Source organism: Phacochoerus africanus, chromosome 9, assembly GCF_016906955.1.
Source record: "Phacochoerus africanus isolate WHEZ1 chromosome 9, ROS_Pafr_v1, whole genome shotgun sequence".
Taxonomy (NCBI): Eukaryota; Metazoa; Chordata; class Mammalia; order Artiodactyla; family Suidae; genus Phacochoerus; species Phacochoerus africanus.
In genome coordinates, this window is record NC_062552.1 from 103,325,806 (window position 1) to 103,344,943 (window position 19,138).

General features: G+C 37.9%; 1 protein-coding gene across 1 annotated transcript in view; it reads right to left on the reverse strand.

The window, feature by feature from the left end:
* SNW1 (SNW domain containing 1) overlaps positions 1-18,791 on the reverse strand; it is a 31,800-nt gene extending 13,009 nt beyond the window's left edge. The window contains exons 1-6 of the mRNA XM_047795579.1: positions 18,711-18,791; positions 14,073-14,226; positions 9,858-10,019; positions 2,657-2,752; positions 2,438-2,544; positions 917-1,021 (exon numbers count right to left, since the gene is read on the reverse strand). Of these exons, the coding sequence (XP_047651535.1) occupies positions 917-1,021; positions 2,438-2,544; positions 2,657-2,752; positions 9,858-10,019; positions 14,073-14,226; positions 18,711-18,724 (638 nt within the window). The 5' untranslated portion in view covers positions 18,725-18,791. The remainder of the gene's footprint in view (positions 1-916; positions 1,022-2,437; positions 2,545-2,656; positions 2,753-9,857; positions 10,020-14,072; positions 14,227-18,710) is intronic.
* Between the last annotated feature and the right edge of the window lie 347 nt (positions 18,792-19,138).

The window sequence follows — 19,138 nt, forward strand, 5'->3', positions numbered from 1 at the left end:
CCAGGCTAGGGGTCAAATTGGAGCTGTAGCCACCGGCCTACGCCAGAGCCACAGCAACTCGGGATCCGAGCTGCGTCTGCGACCTACGCCACAGCTCACGGCAACGCCGGATCGTTAACCCACTGAGCAAGGGCAGGGACCGAACCCGCAACCTCATGGTTCCTAGTCGGATTCGTTAACCACTGCACCACAACGGGAACTCCCTTTTTTTTTTTTTTTTTTAACTTTTGACACATGTAAAGACCTGTGAAACCATTACCAATCAAAATATACATTACTCCCAAGTTTCTGCATGCCCCTTTGCCTATCCCTCTTCTTCCTCTCCTCATCTCTTCAGCTTCCCTCCTTCCCTAAAGGCAACCAGTGATCTACTTCCGAGCATTATAGTTTTGTCTGCATTTTCTAGAGTTTTATATAAAAAGAATTTATAGTATATACACTTGTTTTTGTTTGGCTTCTTTCACATAGCATAACTGAAATTTACCTATGTTATTGCATTTATTAAAGTTTATGTCTTGTTTTTTTCTTTTGCTTTTTTTGGGCCGCACCCATGGCATATGGAGATTCCCAGGCTAGGGGTCTAATCGGAGGTACAGCGGCCGGCCTACACCACAGCCACAGCAATGTAGGATCCGAGCCATGTCTGTGATCTACACCACAGAGGTCACGGCAATGCTGGATCCTTAATCCACTGAGTAAGGCCAGAGATCAAACTTGCAACCTCATAGTTCCTAGCCAGATTCGTTTCCACTGAGCCAAAATGCGAACTCCAAAGTTTATTTCTTTTTATTGCTCCATACTATTCCATGTATAGATGTCTCATAATTTGTTTAAATGGATTTGGATGTTGGACATTTTCCTCCTTTGATATCTTTTTAAAGAACAGTGCTCCCTTCCCATGAAACCACCTACTTACTTGAACCTTGGAGGCTCCATTGGATCTTTCTGCATTTCTACCATCCGAATAACTCTCTGTTTAGCTCCAGAGTTGAAAGCCACTCCTTGTTGAGATGGTGTGTATCTGAAGAATGTACATGAAATAAAGGTGTTACTAGTTCAAGTTCTCAACAGATATTTTTCTTCTATTAGAATCCTCAACTGAACTACACTGTCAATTCTTTCACAAGATAAATTGCAAAGTATTTAGGCAGAACAGATAGTAATGGAGATAAGAAAACTAACAGCAATTGTGAGTTACAAGCAAAATGTAAACTAGAGTTGTATTAGTTTGGAAATAATCCATCCCAGTCCCTTTTGAACCATGGAAGGCCCAGTGCTCAATTTCATGGATAAGAGGTCTAGAAAATAGTATCTGTTTGTATGTCTGCATTTGAGGAAAAAATACCCCATAATATTCTCAGCAAGCAACTTAGAGTTAGTAGTTTTTTGACTAATCATAGGTTGTAAAACAGAAAAATAATGGCAGCTGCTCTACCAGCTCTGAATTTTCCCTTAATATTTATAGGTAAATCATCTTTCTACACAAAGATTTTTAGTGGAGTAAAGTCCCTTAAAATTTAGAAGTATTCTAAGGATGGCTATTATTATATAAGTGATATTATTAATATTTATAATACACTATTAATATTTATAATATACTATAATCAATTATATAATTATAATATCATTGTATTATAATACACACACACATCTGGCCACTCCCATGGCATATGGAAATTCCCAGGCCAGGCTCTGAATCTGCACCACAGCAGCAACCCAAGCCACAGCAGTGACAAGGCCAGATACTTAATGCTCTAAGCTACCAAAGAACTCCTTGTATTATACAATATTAACAAAATATTAATGTTATTACATAAATATATAACATGCTAATGTTACTGCATATATTATATAAATAGATACTATATAAATGTAAATATATATTGTTATAAATATAAATGAAAATTTATAAATAATCATTACAGTTTGGATTATACACTATAATTGTTAATTTCCTTTTGTCTTTTTTTTTGCTTTTTAGGGCTACACCTGTGGGATATTGAAGTTCCCAGGTTATGGGTTGAATCAGAGCTACAGCCTCTGGACTATGCCACAGCCACAGAAATGCAGGATGCATGCTGAGTCTGCAACCTACACCACAGCTCACGGCAATGCCAGATCCTTAACCCACTGAGTGAGGTCAGGGATCGAACCCACACTGCATGGTTACTAGTCAGATTTGTTTCTGCTGAGCCACCATGGGAACTCCAACATAACTGTTAATTTCTAAAAATAAAAAAATCTTTAAGATAGCAAAACAGCGAATATATTAAAAAATTCTGCTTTCAACTGTCTGTACAAAGAGTCAATAGACTTCAAGTCATCATTCAAAAAATCGCATTTATAATTGTGACTATGGAGAGTGAAAGAATACCAGGAACTCCAATTCCATTTACTTCCAACATGAAACTTAAAAACTTCCAGGCATGATTCATACCGGATATACTGAGCAGGAGCCAGTTTATCAGCTGCTCGGACTGGCATGGCAGCAGCAACTTTCTGTGATACAGATTTTTCTAAAGCTACCCTTGTCTTTTCTGTTATCTGAAAAAAGAAACACCATATTGAGTGGTTTGGAAGTTACTAAAGATGTAAATAAAGAAATAAAGATGTAAATATATGTATGAAATAATTATGTATATCAATTCTTGGTTACCTCTTTAATGGCTTCTTCATCAGGTCTTTGCAGGTCTGGGTCATCTGCATTCATGACTTCCTTGGGAACCAGGTCAGTGTACTTGCTATAAATGACCTAAAATGTTCAAACACAAGCAGGCTTAAGAAAAGCAATGAAAAAAAGCAACCTCATTAAGTCATTTCAGAAGTCAACATGTCCTCTCAGCACACTTATAAATTTAGGACACAGATTTTGTCTTTTAGATTTTAAAACCAAGGAAGCTTAAAATATATACACAAATTGCTGCCCTGGCTATAAAAGTTAATAATTTTCCTCTGACCTCATGCATTTAAATTATTTTAGATCTTCTAATCAAGTCAGTATCTAAATAAATTGTGCCAACAAAATCTTATGCATCAATGATCCCTATTTTTGAGGCTCACTAGGACTTGAAATTAATGATGATATAAATTGCCTATAGCACCATTATCTTGGATTAAATGCTCATTGAAATTTAAGTCAGGTTACTGAATAATTTCCAAATTCAGTGGGCCTAAAAAATATCATTGACCTCACCCTACTTATAATGTTTGTCTTTTATGGCATCAACTCTATTCATAGGCTAAGAAAATGAACATATGCTATGATCAAAAAACCCAGAACACTTTCTTCCATAAAAAAATTAAATACAACACCTTATTTTACACTCATTATCCAAATTTAGGACTGGTATCTGATTAGTAGGTCTCTGCCAAATACTGCCAAATGGAGTATTACTGACTTTCATGTACATCTCTACTTCTTGAACACTTCCATAAAAACTTACATTGCAGATTTTATATAAAAATAGAGGTATTGGAAATTTAACAAATAAGCAGCATTCAAGATGGTGCTGCTTGAGTCAGGAATTTTTTGATGAACATACAGAGAAAGAACAACTTATAAATATGAAAGAAAACCAAGTTCCTGGGCACTTGAAATCTTAAAAAAAATCTGCAGAAGAAAATGTTTACTATTGCACATCAAAGCCTTATATCAATACTTGCATTCTACCATGGTATATCTTAAAATAGCTTAAAGGAAATGCATGCTATGCTTAATTTCTCACTTCGAACAAGAGAGCAAAAAAAACCTGACCTGGCTTTGCCTAAAACTTTAACTCCCCTAGTACCTCTGCCCCTCATTCATTATGCTTCCAGTCACATGGGCTCTTCCGTTTTTTGAACACAACTTGCTTTCCCCTAAATCTAGGCCTTTGTAGACTGTTGCTCCTAGTTCAAGTGGATTCTCAACCTAAGTCTTGGTTCAAAGGTCATGCAAAGGTGAGGGTTCTTGACTACTCTTGATAAAGAAGCAACCCCTTCCCATCCAATCATTCAGTGTCACAGAACTCTGTTACTCTCTTCAAACATTGCTCACAGTATGAAATTATTTATTTTAGCCATACTTTGGGCATGTGGAAGTTCCTGGGCTAGGGATCAAACCTGCGCTGCAGGTGTGACTTGTGCCTCAGCTGTGGCAACAACAGATCCTTAACCCGCTGCACCACAAGGGAACTTCCTACTTATCTATTTTATTTATTTATTTTTTACTTATCCACTTTAAAATGTTTATCTGTCTTCCTTATTAAATAATAATAGTAAACACTTATTAAGCACTTATTTTGTGCCACTGTTCTTTTGCTTTATATATATAAACTAAGTTTCATATCAACCTTATAAGGTGTGCACAATGACTATACCAATATTACTGATGAGGAATCCCTTATTCATTAAAGTACCTCCAGTGTTTAGAACAATGCCTGATCCACAGGAGGCATTCAGTCAATATTTTTTGTACAAATTAATTATGTATAACTTTTAGAGATGCTCTATTCTATGCTAAAGGTAAGTATATTTTAGGCCCTGCAGAATGTTCTATATAAGCTCTTGATCTCTTGGAAAATACTGTATCATGGCTATAGATTGAATCTCTAGCTTGTTTTTCTCAGGAATGAGAAAAGGATCAGGTGAGAAGTGTAGATAAGTTACCAAAAAACATGTCTCCCGATATGGGAACTACTAGTGTCACCAAGCTCTCAGTGTGTTCATTTTGGAAGGGATCCTAATGCACACTCCAGTGAGAAAAGCAAGGCTCAGTGCATTCAGATCGCACAGCTAGTAACTGACCTCAAAAATCTTTATTTATTTTCAGGATGGAAAAATCTATGCCATATTAAAAATTATAAAACAATCTCTAGAAAATAATACCAAGACCATGAAGAGCTAATTGCCTTTACATAGCAATCATACAGGAAGAGACTCTAAGTAAATGGGTCCCTGGTAGTCACATATGCTCAACATAAAGTTTCAATACTAATTTAGCATACAAGAGCCATTTGCTGCTTCTTACTTGGATATTCCAAAGTTAATAACCCTTTAAATGAGCATCAATAAGATTCTAGCATCTCACAAAGCTGAGTGAAGGACATCTGAAGAGCAAGATTTCTCCATGGTAATTAACTATAAAACCCCCAAATGTGCTGAAGAGACTCAGTATATATCAGAAGGCAAAGGGCATGGGGAAGGTTATCTGAAAAATACAATATGCTCTCAAAAGTATCAGGAGCACTTATGAGCTTTGTTAACAAGATAAAAAAATAACTCATCTGTGAAACAGAATTTTTTTTATTAATGAAAACTGGCAAAGGATTGGACTGACTAAGAGGATGAGCCTGTCAACACATCTACCATTTCAGAGGCAGAGTGAAAACACTATGTTCAGGCCTAGATAGTTTGTGAAATCATATGAACAAGGTAGTAACATACAATTTATCTTGGGGTTAAAGTTGGATTTTTTTTGGTGGGGGGAAGGGTGGAAGGCATTCTTTTAAGGTAATATCATGTAAGTAACATTTCCTATGTAGCTATGTCAGAAGGAAAAATGTAAACACCAGGTTTTTTAAGATATACCACAGAAGCCACAATTTATTAAAAAAAAAAAAAAAGCATTTAGTTCTATTGAGATTTCTTTTTTTTTCTGCCTTTCCAATTTTGTATTACTATTAAGTCTTATACAAAGTATTAGAAAAAAAGTATTTAGAGAGATCAGTGGCCTCAGACTTCCTCAAGGATATATCCCCTGGAACCTTGACTTGTTCACCTCTTATACCTACAGCTAGCATTTTCCATTCTTGCTCTTTCACTCTTGGTATTTCAGTGAGAAGTCCTTAGTTTCTGAATACCAGATCCCTCTGATACAAATCAGAAATGATTTGCACTATAGTGGAAATTCAACAATCCAATAAACTATTTTCATCATTATGTCAAGAACCTTGCCTATCAGCATCCTGAATAATAATGAATTTTTAAAATCTCATTTTGTACATTTAGTAGCCAATTCCTACTTTTAAAACAAGAAAATGAGTGGGTTTTTTTTTTTTTTTTTTTGGTTTTGGTTTTTGTTAATGGCCACACCTGAGGAATATGGAAGTTACCAGGCCAGGGACTGAATCTGAGCTGCAGCTATGACCTATTCTGTAGCTGTGACAAGGCTGGATCCTTTAACCCACTCCCATGCTTGGTTGGGCTGGGAATCAAACCTGAGCCTCAGCAGCAAGGTTAGCTACCACAGCCAGATTCTAAATCCATTGCACCACAGCAAGAACTCCAAGGAAAATCAGTGGTTTTAATACAGGGCAAAGCTAATACCTCCAACTCCCCTCCCAGGGCCTTTAAGTTGTTTCTGGTTAAAACAATGGGGGCGGGGGGTGGCAGCAGGCAGAGAGCAGGAGGCACTACTGGAATTTGCTCCTTATGTTAAATATAATACAATGCTCAAGACAGTTCCCCTCCTCCAAACGTGAATGCAGTTAATGCTGCATCTTTAAACGCACTCAAAAACTTCATTAATCCATCCACTTTTTAAAAAATTTTAGAACGTATTTATTAAATTTGTGTAAGGAATTCAAATGTATATTCCAGGGTATAAAGTTCAGCAAGGAACTACATCCATCATAAACAATATTAAGATACTCCAGGTGGTCACTCTATTTGCTATCCTTTCTCCTCAAATCATTGAGTGCCATATATATATTTTTTGATCTTCAGTATGAATAATGATCATTATTTTTTAAAAAGCAGTTTTAGGTTCACAGCAAAATTAAAAGGAAGGTAGAGAGATTTCCCATATACTCTCCACCCCTAAACAAGCATAGCTTCGCACATTAGTGAGTTATGAACCTGAGAATGGTACCTCAATACACTACTTGTCTTGGGTTTATTCCTTCCTAGTGGTTGCATTACAGACAAACATGTAAGGCTTTTACTGTATGGGGAACAATACTTTGGAGACCTTACTTGGTCAGAATACTGAAACCTAAAAATAAACAGTTCAGTTTTAACATTTCTACTCTACTTTCAATACAAAATAATTGCCATTATACATGAAAAATGGGCTAAAACTGTATTTTATTCAAAATCACACAACCTGTCAATGTCAGATTATTCTCCTAAAATGTTGCTTTTTCCTGAAAAATGAGAGAGAAGAGGTAGCACATACCGAAAAAGAATAGTTATTATTCCAAAGGAGAGATATACTAAAACAAAGACAAGTGAAGGCCTCCATGACACAGGGTAAATTACCAGTATATGCCATGCATGTACAGGGACCTATTTTTCTCTTTGCAAGAGTGGACTATGCCTCCGTACGGGCTTCATGAGAAGCAGTTTTCTGTTATTCAGTAAAAATTGCTATCATTCCTCCAACAAACACTTTTGAGTGTTTATGTGTAAAGCTGTCAAGCACTAAGTTAGGTGCCAAAGAGGAAAATACAAACTGAAGAATGAGTTGTAATTTGAAAGAATTTAGTCAGTAAAAGAACCAAAAGAGGGCTTTCCCCAGCACAGGAGGGTACCCAGGGGAAGTTTCCAAGGTGTGAAAGAATGTGCCAAAACAGGGGAACTGCAAGAAGGTCCTCATAGCAGACATTTATAGGGAATGCCTGAGAGTTTCCTCTTTTTTAACAACCACCTATAACAGCGATTATTTTGTACTGAAAATAAACAGAATGGCTAAAACTGGGCCTTTTTTTGGATTTCACTATCTCGGTCATGAAAGTTGATGCTAGCCTAGAAAGGTAAGCAAGGGATCAACGTGCCATATGGTGCTTGGTTGGTTCTTATCGTAAAGGCCATGGAAAGATTTCAAGTGTGCATGATTGTGTGTGTTTATGTGGGGGAGACAGAGAGAGAAAGATAAATAGAAAAGCATGAGTGAATTTGTTTTTTCAGGCAGGCAAGCTAAATGCCAAGGAAATGGGTTCAGATTCTGCTGCAGTAAATCAAGCAAGAAAAGATAAGATCTGAACTAAGTAGCAGAGAAGGGACTATACCTCAGAAATGTTAAGGAAGTAGGAAAAACCATGGTGACTAAACAGATGGAGGGTCCAAGAGAAACACAACAAGAATGGAATGATTGTTAAGCGAAGGCTTTTTAGAGAACATACTGGCTTTATGTGGCATATTTGAAATGTGAAGATTCTTTGTCCCAATACATACACTAAGAATTTATTTTACACAAATATTCATGTGCAAAAATATGTTTATATATGGATCTTGAAAAAAGCACTGTTTGCAAAACTAAAAAATTGGAAACCACTAATGCTCAAAAAAAAATTAGGTCACAAGCACACCATGAAAAAATATATAGTTTTTTTTTTAATGAAGTAGACCTATATGTACTAACAAAAATCTTCAAAACATATTAAGTGAAAAAAAAGCAAGTCTATGGGAATTATGAGAAAATCCCATTCCTGTTAAAAAAAAAAAGATGCATATGTTTGTGTGTGTGCATGTGTAAAGTGGGAATACATATACATAAATATCTAAATCTATAACCGAGGTCGGGAAAGATATTTTCATTGTAGTAACAGCAATTATAATTACTTCTGGGAAGCAAAGTGGGAAAAGTAGGTGGGACTGTATATACTCAAGTACATATAGTTGGTATCTTTTACAAGAGTTTATTATTAATGTAAATTTAAGAGAAAAGCAAGCATAGTCAAATGCTGACAGGGAGGAGCCAATAAAAGAGGGGAGATGAAAGACATCCTTAGGAATAACAAAAAGGTGAGGTTACAAAGGAAAGGGGAAGAGATGAGATCCAGGATACACTAGAACACACAAGATTAGGTTTAGATAGAAGAGATTTATTATAAAGACAAAAGGAACAGTCAAGACAAAAAGACAAGTGCAGGAAAAAGAATGTTGATAATTTTCTTCCACTAGCTTTATCTGTAAATAGGTAGGGAGTCACCTTCCAAAATGATGGGATGGAAAAGAGCAGGAGTTAAAGCTCCCTACCAAGGGGGACCAGCTGAAACCTGAGATATAAATTTGTATGACTGCCTAATTGTTTCCCCCCAAAGCTCAACAGCCATGACGTAGGAGCAAAGGATGGTTTATCATTAGTGCTGTCTTAGAGGGTAAAATGAAAATGTTTCAGAGAAAGAGAAGAGACAAAGGACAGGTTCTGATGATTCTTAAGTACTTTCCCCAATATCTTCAATTCTAAAAAGATTTTTTTTTAAACCTCTATTTGAAGTATTTACTTATAAGAAAGAAACTAGATCTTAAAGCAGAGTTCCTTTGCTCTGAGTGTGGCTGCCCTGTGATGAGATAATTTTAAGTAAAACTTTATTTTTGGTCTTTGGATTACTTTGTAAGCAGGTCCATGCTAAAACCAGCACGTGTTAGTTTTGTGCTTAAGTGAGAAAGAAGTTTGTATGATTTATTATATTCAAACGAACCATTAAAATAATTAAGCATCTATGTACTTTATGAGTCCATGGAAGAGAAACAGAAGAAACTATAGACAAAACTAAATTTTGACATTTTTAGGGTGCTAGGATTTTAAAAATTTGCTAGCATTTAAAAAAGTTAGTACTAGAAAAGAATTGTTTTTAATATACAGTGCTGTACATCAATTATATCTCAATAAAACTGGAAGAAAAAAAGAATTATTTTAAAAATGTAAAACAAATACATACAAACCCTAAGTATATATAAGCTATTATCAATTTGGGGAATTTCGAAGGAAAAAGTCATTGCTATTATGAAGTCACTTTTAATTAGCCTAAGTATGCTTCACTGTTACTTTTAACATAAACTAAATGACCAGAGATTTATCATTTTCACACAATTAAAAAAACTCCTCGTACAGTATTTATCAATGGGGAAAAAAAAATCAGTAAGAGGGTTACCTTGTCTTTTGACTGTCCTTGTCGAGCAATTGCATCATACTTAATTTTTCCTTCAGCATCCACCTGAATGGCCAGTGCATTTGACATTTTTTTCTTTCGTCCCATATCCAGAGGATACTGGGCCACATGGATCTCTGGGAAAGCACCTCCATCTCCAAAATCCTATATGTTAAAAAGAAATAAGAATTTATTTAATAATAATTTGAAGAGGTCCCTGGTGGCAGAGAGGGTTAAGGATCTGGTGGTGTTACTGCTATGGTTTGGGTTTGATCCCTGGCCACGGAATGTCCACATGCCGTGGATGTGGCCAAAAAAGAATATTTAATAGTAATTTGAGATTCAACATATACTCATTCATTCAACAAATAATTATTGAGCCCTTATTATGCTAGACGCTAGAGATAGAGCAATAAACAAAACAGAAGTCCCCGATCTTGTGGCGTGTACATTTTCGTAGGAAAAAACATAAAAAGCATAATTTTTGGCTTGTGATAAACACCTTGAAAGCAAGAAAGGGACTAGGAAGAGGGGCTATTTTCAATAGCGTGGTTGAGATAGCCTTTGTGAAGAGGTAACATGAACTGAAGCCCGATGATGAGAAATCAGTCATGGGAGGATCTGAGGGAAGCATTTACTAGGCAGATTCAAACAGCAAGTGAGAAGGTTCTGCTGCAAGAATGAGGTTGGCATGTTCTAGGAAGAATGTCCAGTGGGGCTGTAGCTTACTGAGGGCAGAGGAGCAGACACATAGGTGATACAGCTGCATGAGCAGACAAACACCAGATCAGGAAAGGGATCCTAAACCACGGCAAGGATCTGGATTTTACATACATGGCAGGAAGAAATTAGGCAAACTGTTTAGCATAAGAAAAAGATTTTGTTTTAGCATACATAATTTTCTTAGTGAAGAACTCACTATAGAAGTCAAGCTATAGTTAGAGCAGAAATGTAAAGAATTATATTTCTTCAGATTTTAATAATGTACTATTTATTCAGTGTTCCATGAGAAGCGGATAAATAGGAAGGACCCAGAAATGAGTTCACAACATTTCTAATGATGATTACATACAATGGTTTAGAAGAGAGAATTAAGATTTCTAAAGTAAGGAGTTCCTGTCATGGCTCAGTGGTTAACAAATCTGACTAGGAACCAGTAGGTTACGGGTTCGATCCCTGGCCTTGCTCAGTGGGTTAAGGGTCTGGTGTTGCTGTGAGCCGTGGTGTACGTCGCAGACATGGCTCAGATCCTGCCTTGCTGTGGCTCTGGTGTAGGCCGGCAGTTACAGCTCCCATTAGACCCATAGAGTGGGAACCTCCATGTGCCACGGGAGCAGCCCTAGAAATGGCAAAAAGACAAAAAGACAAAAAAAAAAGATTTCTAAAGTAAAACAAGCTAAGTAAAGTCTGTCGATGAAGTTTAATAATACAAAAAAGTATGTCATCAACTTAATACATGAATACCAAACATTAAATACTTTTGTTAGATTTAATATTTGCTTAGTACCTTATTATAATGTACAAAATATAATCCACACATATTGTCTTATAATTCTTAAAAGCCTCATATTTCCTATGGAAAAAATTCAACTTTAGATAAACTAAGTTAAAAATGATATTTTCCCCAGGTTTTATGGTAGTTATGCAGGACTTGAACCCAGATCTTCCCCCCCCAGCAGTGAAAGCATCGAGTCTGAGTCACTAGACCACCAGGGAACTCCCTGACCCAGATCATTTGACTTCAAAAAAAATCTTTGAATTTTCTGCTAAACTGAAATATGACAGGAAAAATACATTAATATCAATCATTTGGCAGGGGCTTGATGAAAAAAATTATGAAAATAGCCCCTTTTATATTACCTCTTTCTTCAAGAAATATTCCATCAGACCCTGGATATATGACTTTCTAGGTACAAAATGCTTACTTGCTAGAGAAAGGTTTGCCTTTTTTTTTAACTAAACAATAAAGCTAAAGGAGACATTTTCTTGTAAATTAGGCAGAAAATAGTTAAAACGTTCCCAAGAAAGGTGCTATCTGTACTCTGGGCCATCATTCTGACACATGCTCAGATTTGCTAGAGTTCTTCAACTAAAATAAGCACTTCAGGACTGTAGTTGTTGCATTAGGTAGTCATTAAGCTTGCCAGAAAATCATTGCTTTTACTTTGAAAACTAGAACAAAATGCTTTCTTCCAAGAACATTTGCTCCCCTCAAGAAGCATTCACAGTGTTTTTTCTTTTTTTTTTGCCACATTCACAGCATGTGCAAGGTCCTGGGCCACCAGACTGAACCTGTGTCAGAACAGTGACCTGAGCCACTGGAGTGACAACGGCAGATCCTTAACCCACTGAGCCACATGGGAACTCCACAGTATTTCTATTAGCTGGTCATTCTGGTTTGATTTTCTTTTTCTTTTTTTTTGTCTTTTTTGCTATTTTTTGGGCAGCTCCCGCGGCATATGGAGGCTCCCAGGCTAGGGGTCAAATTGGAGCTGTAGCCACCGGCCTACGCCAGAGCCACAGCAACACGGGATCCGAGCCGAGACTGCAACCTACACCACAGCTCACGGCAACACCGGATCGTTAACCCACTGAGCAAGGGCAGGGACCGAACCTGCGACCTCATGGTTCCTAGTCGGATTCGTTAACCACTGTGCCACAACGGGAACTCCTGATTTTCAAATAAACTATTCTGCTCCACCAGGATACATGAAATAACTTTGTCAAGTAAAATTTTAAAAGGTAATAGCACCTGAATGTTGTCCTGATGTTGAAACGCAAGTAAGAATGAAATTTATGTCATATGTGAAATGATGCCTGCCACACCCTCTAATCTATTGAGAGGCCAAACACCAGAATATCTATAATCCCTTAAAAGAGACACTCAAGTCTTCTATTAAATAATGGCAAGTACTACTTTTTTGCCCCAAATAAGCATTACAGCCTCCTTGATGATCTTTTATTTTGCTCTGTTTCTCACAAATTAATTATCAGTGAAAATAAAAGTAATACAAATCCTTTCATAGTTGTCGTAAGACTGGCCTTCACATACCAGAGTTAATGAGGACCAGAGGACAGCTGAGCCAAACCAATCAGCAAAAAACCACCAGGGAATATGTTAGGAAAGAAAAGATGTGCTCTATCTAGTTGGGTGTTCGTCTTCTAGACTCTACAAAGACTCTGGTAGGTAGGGGTAATGACAAGTGTAGAGAGGCCAAGAAGCTGCCTTCTTAGAAGCTGGCCTTGCTAAACAGCATGTTTCAGTGCAAATAAACTAAATACACTTAGTTCACTATGATCACCACTGGAGCCATATGAAAAAGAGCTTCCAATTTATAAAATTAAAACCATATACAAAATATTAAAAAAGTGATACAATGAAAATATCTGGGTACAAAAATGAATAGGCACAGAGACTTTTAACAGGGTATTACATAGGAATCTCCCTTGGGAAGTGGAGGAGGAAAATTTGCAGGAGTCAGAATGAATAGAGGGAGATGAAGAAGAAAAAGCCTTAATGAAACAGGATGCAGCCTCGGGAGGTAAGTCTCAAATGTTTGCTTTTTTCCCTGGATAATGTGCCACAGATGCAGCAATGCCAGATCCTTAACCTACTGTGCCACAAGAGAACTTCCTAGGCATGTATTAACATTCTCAAATTGAAGATAAGAAGACAGACAAAGAAAGGATAGGATCTTCCCAGGGTCACACAAATAGTTAAGGGGCACAGCTATAATGTAAAAACAGTTATTTTAATTAATTAATTAAAAAAAAACCCTCCTTGTCAGTGTTCTTGTCCACTAAGACATAACAGGAAAGAAGTTAAAAAAAAAAAAGAAATGCTGCTGGAGTTTTCCCTGGAGGAAAGTGGTTTCTTCAGGGTGCTATGGCATACTGCATGTAGGGAAGGAGGAGGGAAAGGCACCAGAGCATAAAATCATTCTTTCATTTTTTTCCTCTTACTTTCCTATTACTTTCCATATACTATAATCCCTGATTTATAAAGGGTATGTTAGTTTCTTCTGCAAGGTTCAACGGTCTGACATAAAAGAGACATAAATTGGTACACTTCTCTAGTGATCAGAAAGCAGTGACAATGGGAAGAAAAAGTCCAATCTTCTGAGGGACGTAAATGACTTAAGCTCACACAAAATTTCTATCATGTTGACACTCATATACAGAGGACTTGGGGTTTAAATTTATATTACTATTATTTACCTCTAATAACCGAGGTATCCACCCTTTCCGGTAGCCGTATGGGGGAGGTTCTCTTCGGGAGGAGACCAGTGAGGTCTGTCGTGATCGCTGGGATCTTGCCTTTTCTTCAGCCTCAAGCTGGTCCTGAGATAGCTGAGTAGGTGCAGGTAAAAAGCTATAAGCAAAGATAATAAAAGTCAGCATTTTAAAAACTCTTACATTTGATTATTGCAATTTGGCCATCAGACACTATTTTCCTATAATACTTTCTCCCTTGAGCAAAACAGCAAACTTTCCAATGATTTATGGCAGTGCTGAATATGAGTCATTTTATTATGCCTGAAAAGAAATAAGTACTCAGAGACATAGAGTAAAAACATCTGAGCAGGATGCAGGCAACTAGTGCCTAAACAAAAAATTAACAGATATTTCACATAATAGATAAACTACCAAGTTTTTATGCTAACCACATTTTTCTTGTAACAAGCAAGTAAACATTTTCTTTTACACCGGTCAATTCTCCAGTGTATGGTTTTCTTAGTGTCTTTATCCTTCTTATATGCCTTATTTTTAACTATACACTTATGCTTCCTACTTTTTTTCCCTTTCAGGGTTGCACCTGCTGTATGGTATGGCATATGAAAGTTCAATATACCGTACCATTCCATATGGACTATGGTATGCTATGATATATTGAAGTTCCCAGGCTATGCCACAGCTACAGCAACTCCATATTTAAGCTGCATCTGTGACCTATGCCACACCTTGCAGCAATGCCAGATCCTTAACCCACTGAGTGAGACCAGGGATCAAATCCACATCTTCATGGATACTAGTCAGGTTCTTAACCTGCTGAACCACAACAGAAACTCCTAAGCTTTCTACTTTTAAATATTTTGCCATCAATACAAAAAAAAAAAAAGTATTAGCACTGAATGTAACAAAGACATGGATTTACACAAAATAGAAAACACTAGTTGCATATTTAAGTGCATTTTCCCAAGGGTATCTAATTTAGAATGGAATTTAAAACTTAAGAGGTCAAAGACTCAAAGCAGAAATTCTATAGATGTAATTTGGTATTCTTTAATCAAAGCAACCTTTCTACTAAACCATTCTTAACTTTTAAGTATGATAAATGTTATAGAGATACCCCAAAGTACCACGAAAGGATTCCAGTAGATGAATAATATGTTTAATGGAAAAGTTAAGGCTCCTTTATGATTCTTTGCTAGTAAGCATATCTGAATAAGCAGTAGAGCTTATTGATACAAAATACTTATTGATTGATTAGGTGTAGGCATTGTGCTAGGTAGGTAATGAGACTATGAACTGAGAAAGATAACTGACAATCTTGCAGGTGAGAGAGACAATCAAATAATCACACAAATCCCTAATTACAAATTATACTAAGTGACAAGAAAAAGTATAAAGCCTATGACAGCATATGTCAGAGAGATCCAATCCATTCTGACTGATCAGGTAATGTGATGGCTAAGAAGCTCAGAGTTCAAATCTCACCTACACCACTCACTAACCTGGATTAGTTACCTACCTCTCTGACCCTCAGTTTTCTCATCTGTAATGACGGACCAAAAGATTACCTACCTCACAGAGCTGTTACAAATATTAAATTATAACGCCCATGAACCACATAGCACAGTGTCTAGATACCATCCAACATGTACTCCATAAGTATTTGATTATTTGGAGCTGTTCTATGATTCCCCTGGTTTGGGTTGTCTCCCTATAGTCTCAAAAGACCCTCTGTGTACCACGATTATAACACCTGTCTTACTGTACCACAATTATCTACTCATTTACTCTTTCTCTCACTAGACTTTGGGTAACCTGAGGGCAGGAACCACACCTTCTGTTTCTGTCACCCCTAACTCTCCAGGCATCATCTAGCTAGCTCATGGTTGGGCCTACTTAAATACTGGCAAGAGAAATAAATTCACTCTACCCTTTGCACTCACCATTTTTATGTCACTACAACCTTACTGCCTTTCTTTAAACAAGTCATCTCAGGATCTTTACATTTGCTTTCCCACTGCCATAAAAAATTCTATTTACTTATCAAGAAAACGCTTTCCCAAACTTTTTAGTGCTTCTTAGTATTCATGTCCCAGCTCAACTATACCTCCCTCGCAGCTGCTAACTGAGCACCTTAACCAAAACAGCATTCCACTCCACACTGAGTCACTCTCTATCCCTTTATCTGTATTTTATTCTTAGTACTTAATACCTGAAGTTGCATCATTGATTTGTTTACTCCTACAGTCTGTCTCCCCTAGAATGTAAGCTGTGAAGATAAGACTGATTCAATACTGTAAAACCAATACTAGCCTGACACATGGTGGATTTTCAACACATGCATATTTACTGAGTGAATGAATAAATGGATGGATGAATGGAATCAAACATTCTGGGCTTTTTAGTAAACCATGCAGTACCCAATACATGGGAGTACAAAATATTTAGTTGTTTCATTTCTCTTTTCTTTCCTTCCTCCCCTCCTTCCCCTTCTTTCTTTTTGGCCCCACCCACAGCATACAAAAGTTCCTAGGCCAGGGATAAAACCCGAGCCATAGCAGCAACCAAGGCCACAGCAGTGACAATGTGGGATCTTTAACGCACTGTTGATAGAACTGGTTACTAAAATGATCAAAAAGCAGGCACCCTGCTAAAGCAGAATTTGGACAATCCAGTAAACAGGTAACCTGACCTGGATTATGGTGAGAACACACCGTAGCCTTCCAGAAGGTCTTAATCTCCTTGTTCCCTATAAAGGATGATATTCCCATAATGAAATACACTTCTATAGTGGGAGTGGGCTGCATATGTAAACAGAAAGTCTACTTCGGTGTTTCTCAACTGGGGGCAACTTATCTACAATGTAGATACTTGACAAGGTCTGGAGCTATTCTGATTGTTAGAATTTGGGGGGTAAAGGGGAGAGAGGGGGTGAAGGTGCCACTGATATCTAGTGCTAAACATCTTAATATGCCCAAGACAAGAATGAAATATCCAGTCCAAAATGTCAACAGTGCCATTGTGCAGACACCTTAGTCTATCTTTTCCCCTTTATTAAAGAAATTGTATTAAATGCAAATGAAATTATTTGATACATAACATTAAATACAGGAGCTCAGAAAGTTAAATCAGTATGACTTTAGATCTTTAGTTAGTAACAATCAACTGTGATACCAAGACTGTAATACATCAATATGTCAAGACCCTGCTGTTCAGAATCCCTGGTCGATCTTAGAGATAATAATATTTTACCTGAAAACTTGAGACCATCTCTAAAAATCAAGTCAGCTAAAACTCAGCAAAACCAGAAAGCTATGTAAGTTCCTAAGACAAACTATTTAAAGACTGAACTCTGTCACTGCAATTTTAAACACAAAATAAAAACAATATGTCTGGTATTTTCAAATTCCATTTTTTCCACAAAGCCTTTCTTCCTAATTTTACTAGTCTTTGTCACACTGCCTCCCATCTGGAGGGCACTCAATCAAATATTTGCTGCCTGCAACCTTTATTTACTAAAGAAAACTCTCCAGTTCATCTAGCCCATTCCATCTTATTTTTTTGCAATTAAGGTTAGTACAACACAATAAGCATTCTGTGTTGTCCTTTAATATCTATATTCCTGTACCTCATCTTCCCTGCAGCCAAGGACTGTCAGATTTCCTTCTATATATACACAGTCCCTAGGATAGACCAAGGCACCCGAAAGTTATCCCCCAAAGAACTAATTCGAATATCTTTAGGATTCTTAACTGTCATCAGCCAGGAAAAATGTGTATGAGGGGAATGAAGCGTGTTTAGGGAGTCCAAGCGGATCTCCTAACATGACTACTTTCCTTACCCTGTTTGACACCCAACTTTTTCTGTTTCGGCGTTTGTTGGTAAGGAAAGTTTTTCTTCTTAGATGGGACAAGGTCGCAGACTAGTAGGAGTTACGTAACAACTAGGAATATTTCTCCTTAAGCATCTTTTTCTTAAGGGCGGGGACCACTTTACTTGCGGTTGCCAAGGCAACTAGGAACAGCAAAAATGTGAAGTAGTTCTATCTATGGAAGAAATCCTAAGATCCAATGTTAAAGTGCGGAGCAGCGGCGCGAATTAGGAGACAGCGGCCACTACTGTGGCTGATGTGAAGTCTCCGTTCAGTGTCGGGCCCCGTTTTTCAAGGAATCCTTGTTTCGGGACAGAGAAAGAAAAGACTTCGGCAAACAAACGGCCCGGCCGTCGCCTCCTGCCCGCCTCACTCCGCCCAAATAAGCCACTGCCCTCCATACCCCCATCGCGGCCCACCCGAGCCGCGGACCCGAAGGAGAGATCTCCACCACCCCAAAATGCTTAAGCGAAAACCACGTGCGAATCCTCGGCATCTCAGACCAGAGAACTATTCGCCATGCCGCGGCTTTCGGCCCTAGTGAGGGGGCGAACTCAACCCGGGAAGCCACTCGGGAAAGACCCCAGCTTCGGAGAGGCCTAGTCGTCCCGGCGGCTGGAGGGAGGGCTTAGCCTTGGCCTAGTCGCTCTGTGGCCCGGGCCTGGCTACCGCCCGGAGACTATAAACAGAGAAATAAAAACGGTGGGTACTCCCAGACCCTTCCGTATCGAGGACCCCAATCAACAACCCACCTGGTGAGCGCCATCTTCTTCCGCTTCTTCCAGCGCGAGCGACAGTACCGCGGGGCGGGTCTTTACCCGCGAAGGGTTGGGGAGAGGAAGGAGCGCGCGATGCGCAGGCGCCCTAGCCGAAGGGCCTTCTGGGATTTGTAGTTCTTTGCGCAAGATTACAATTTGGTTCTTTTCTAACCAGAGTTACAGAATAAGCGCTTCAGTTAAGAAAACGCAAATGCATCACTCTTACACTATGACATGATACAGCATTCCCTAGGCAAAATACTAACAAATTTGAGATGTTTTTAAAGTCTTTTTTTATTCCCCACTCTGTCTCATTTCTTTTGTGGTGGTTCCAAATACAAAAGCCTTCGGGGGGGCGGGGGGGGGGGCAACGTTAAATAAGAGTTGGGTTAAATCAAATGGTTGGGAAATTGTGAGACTGG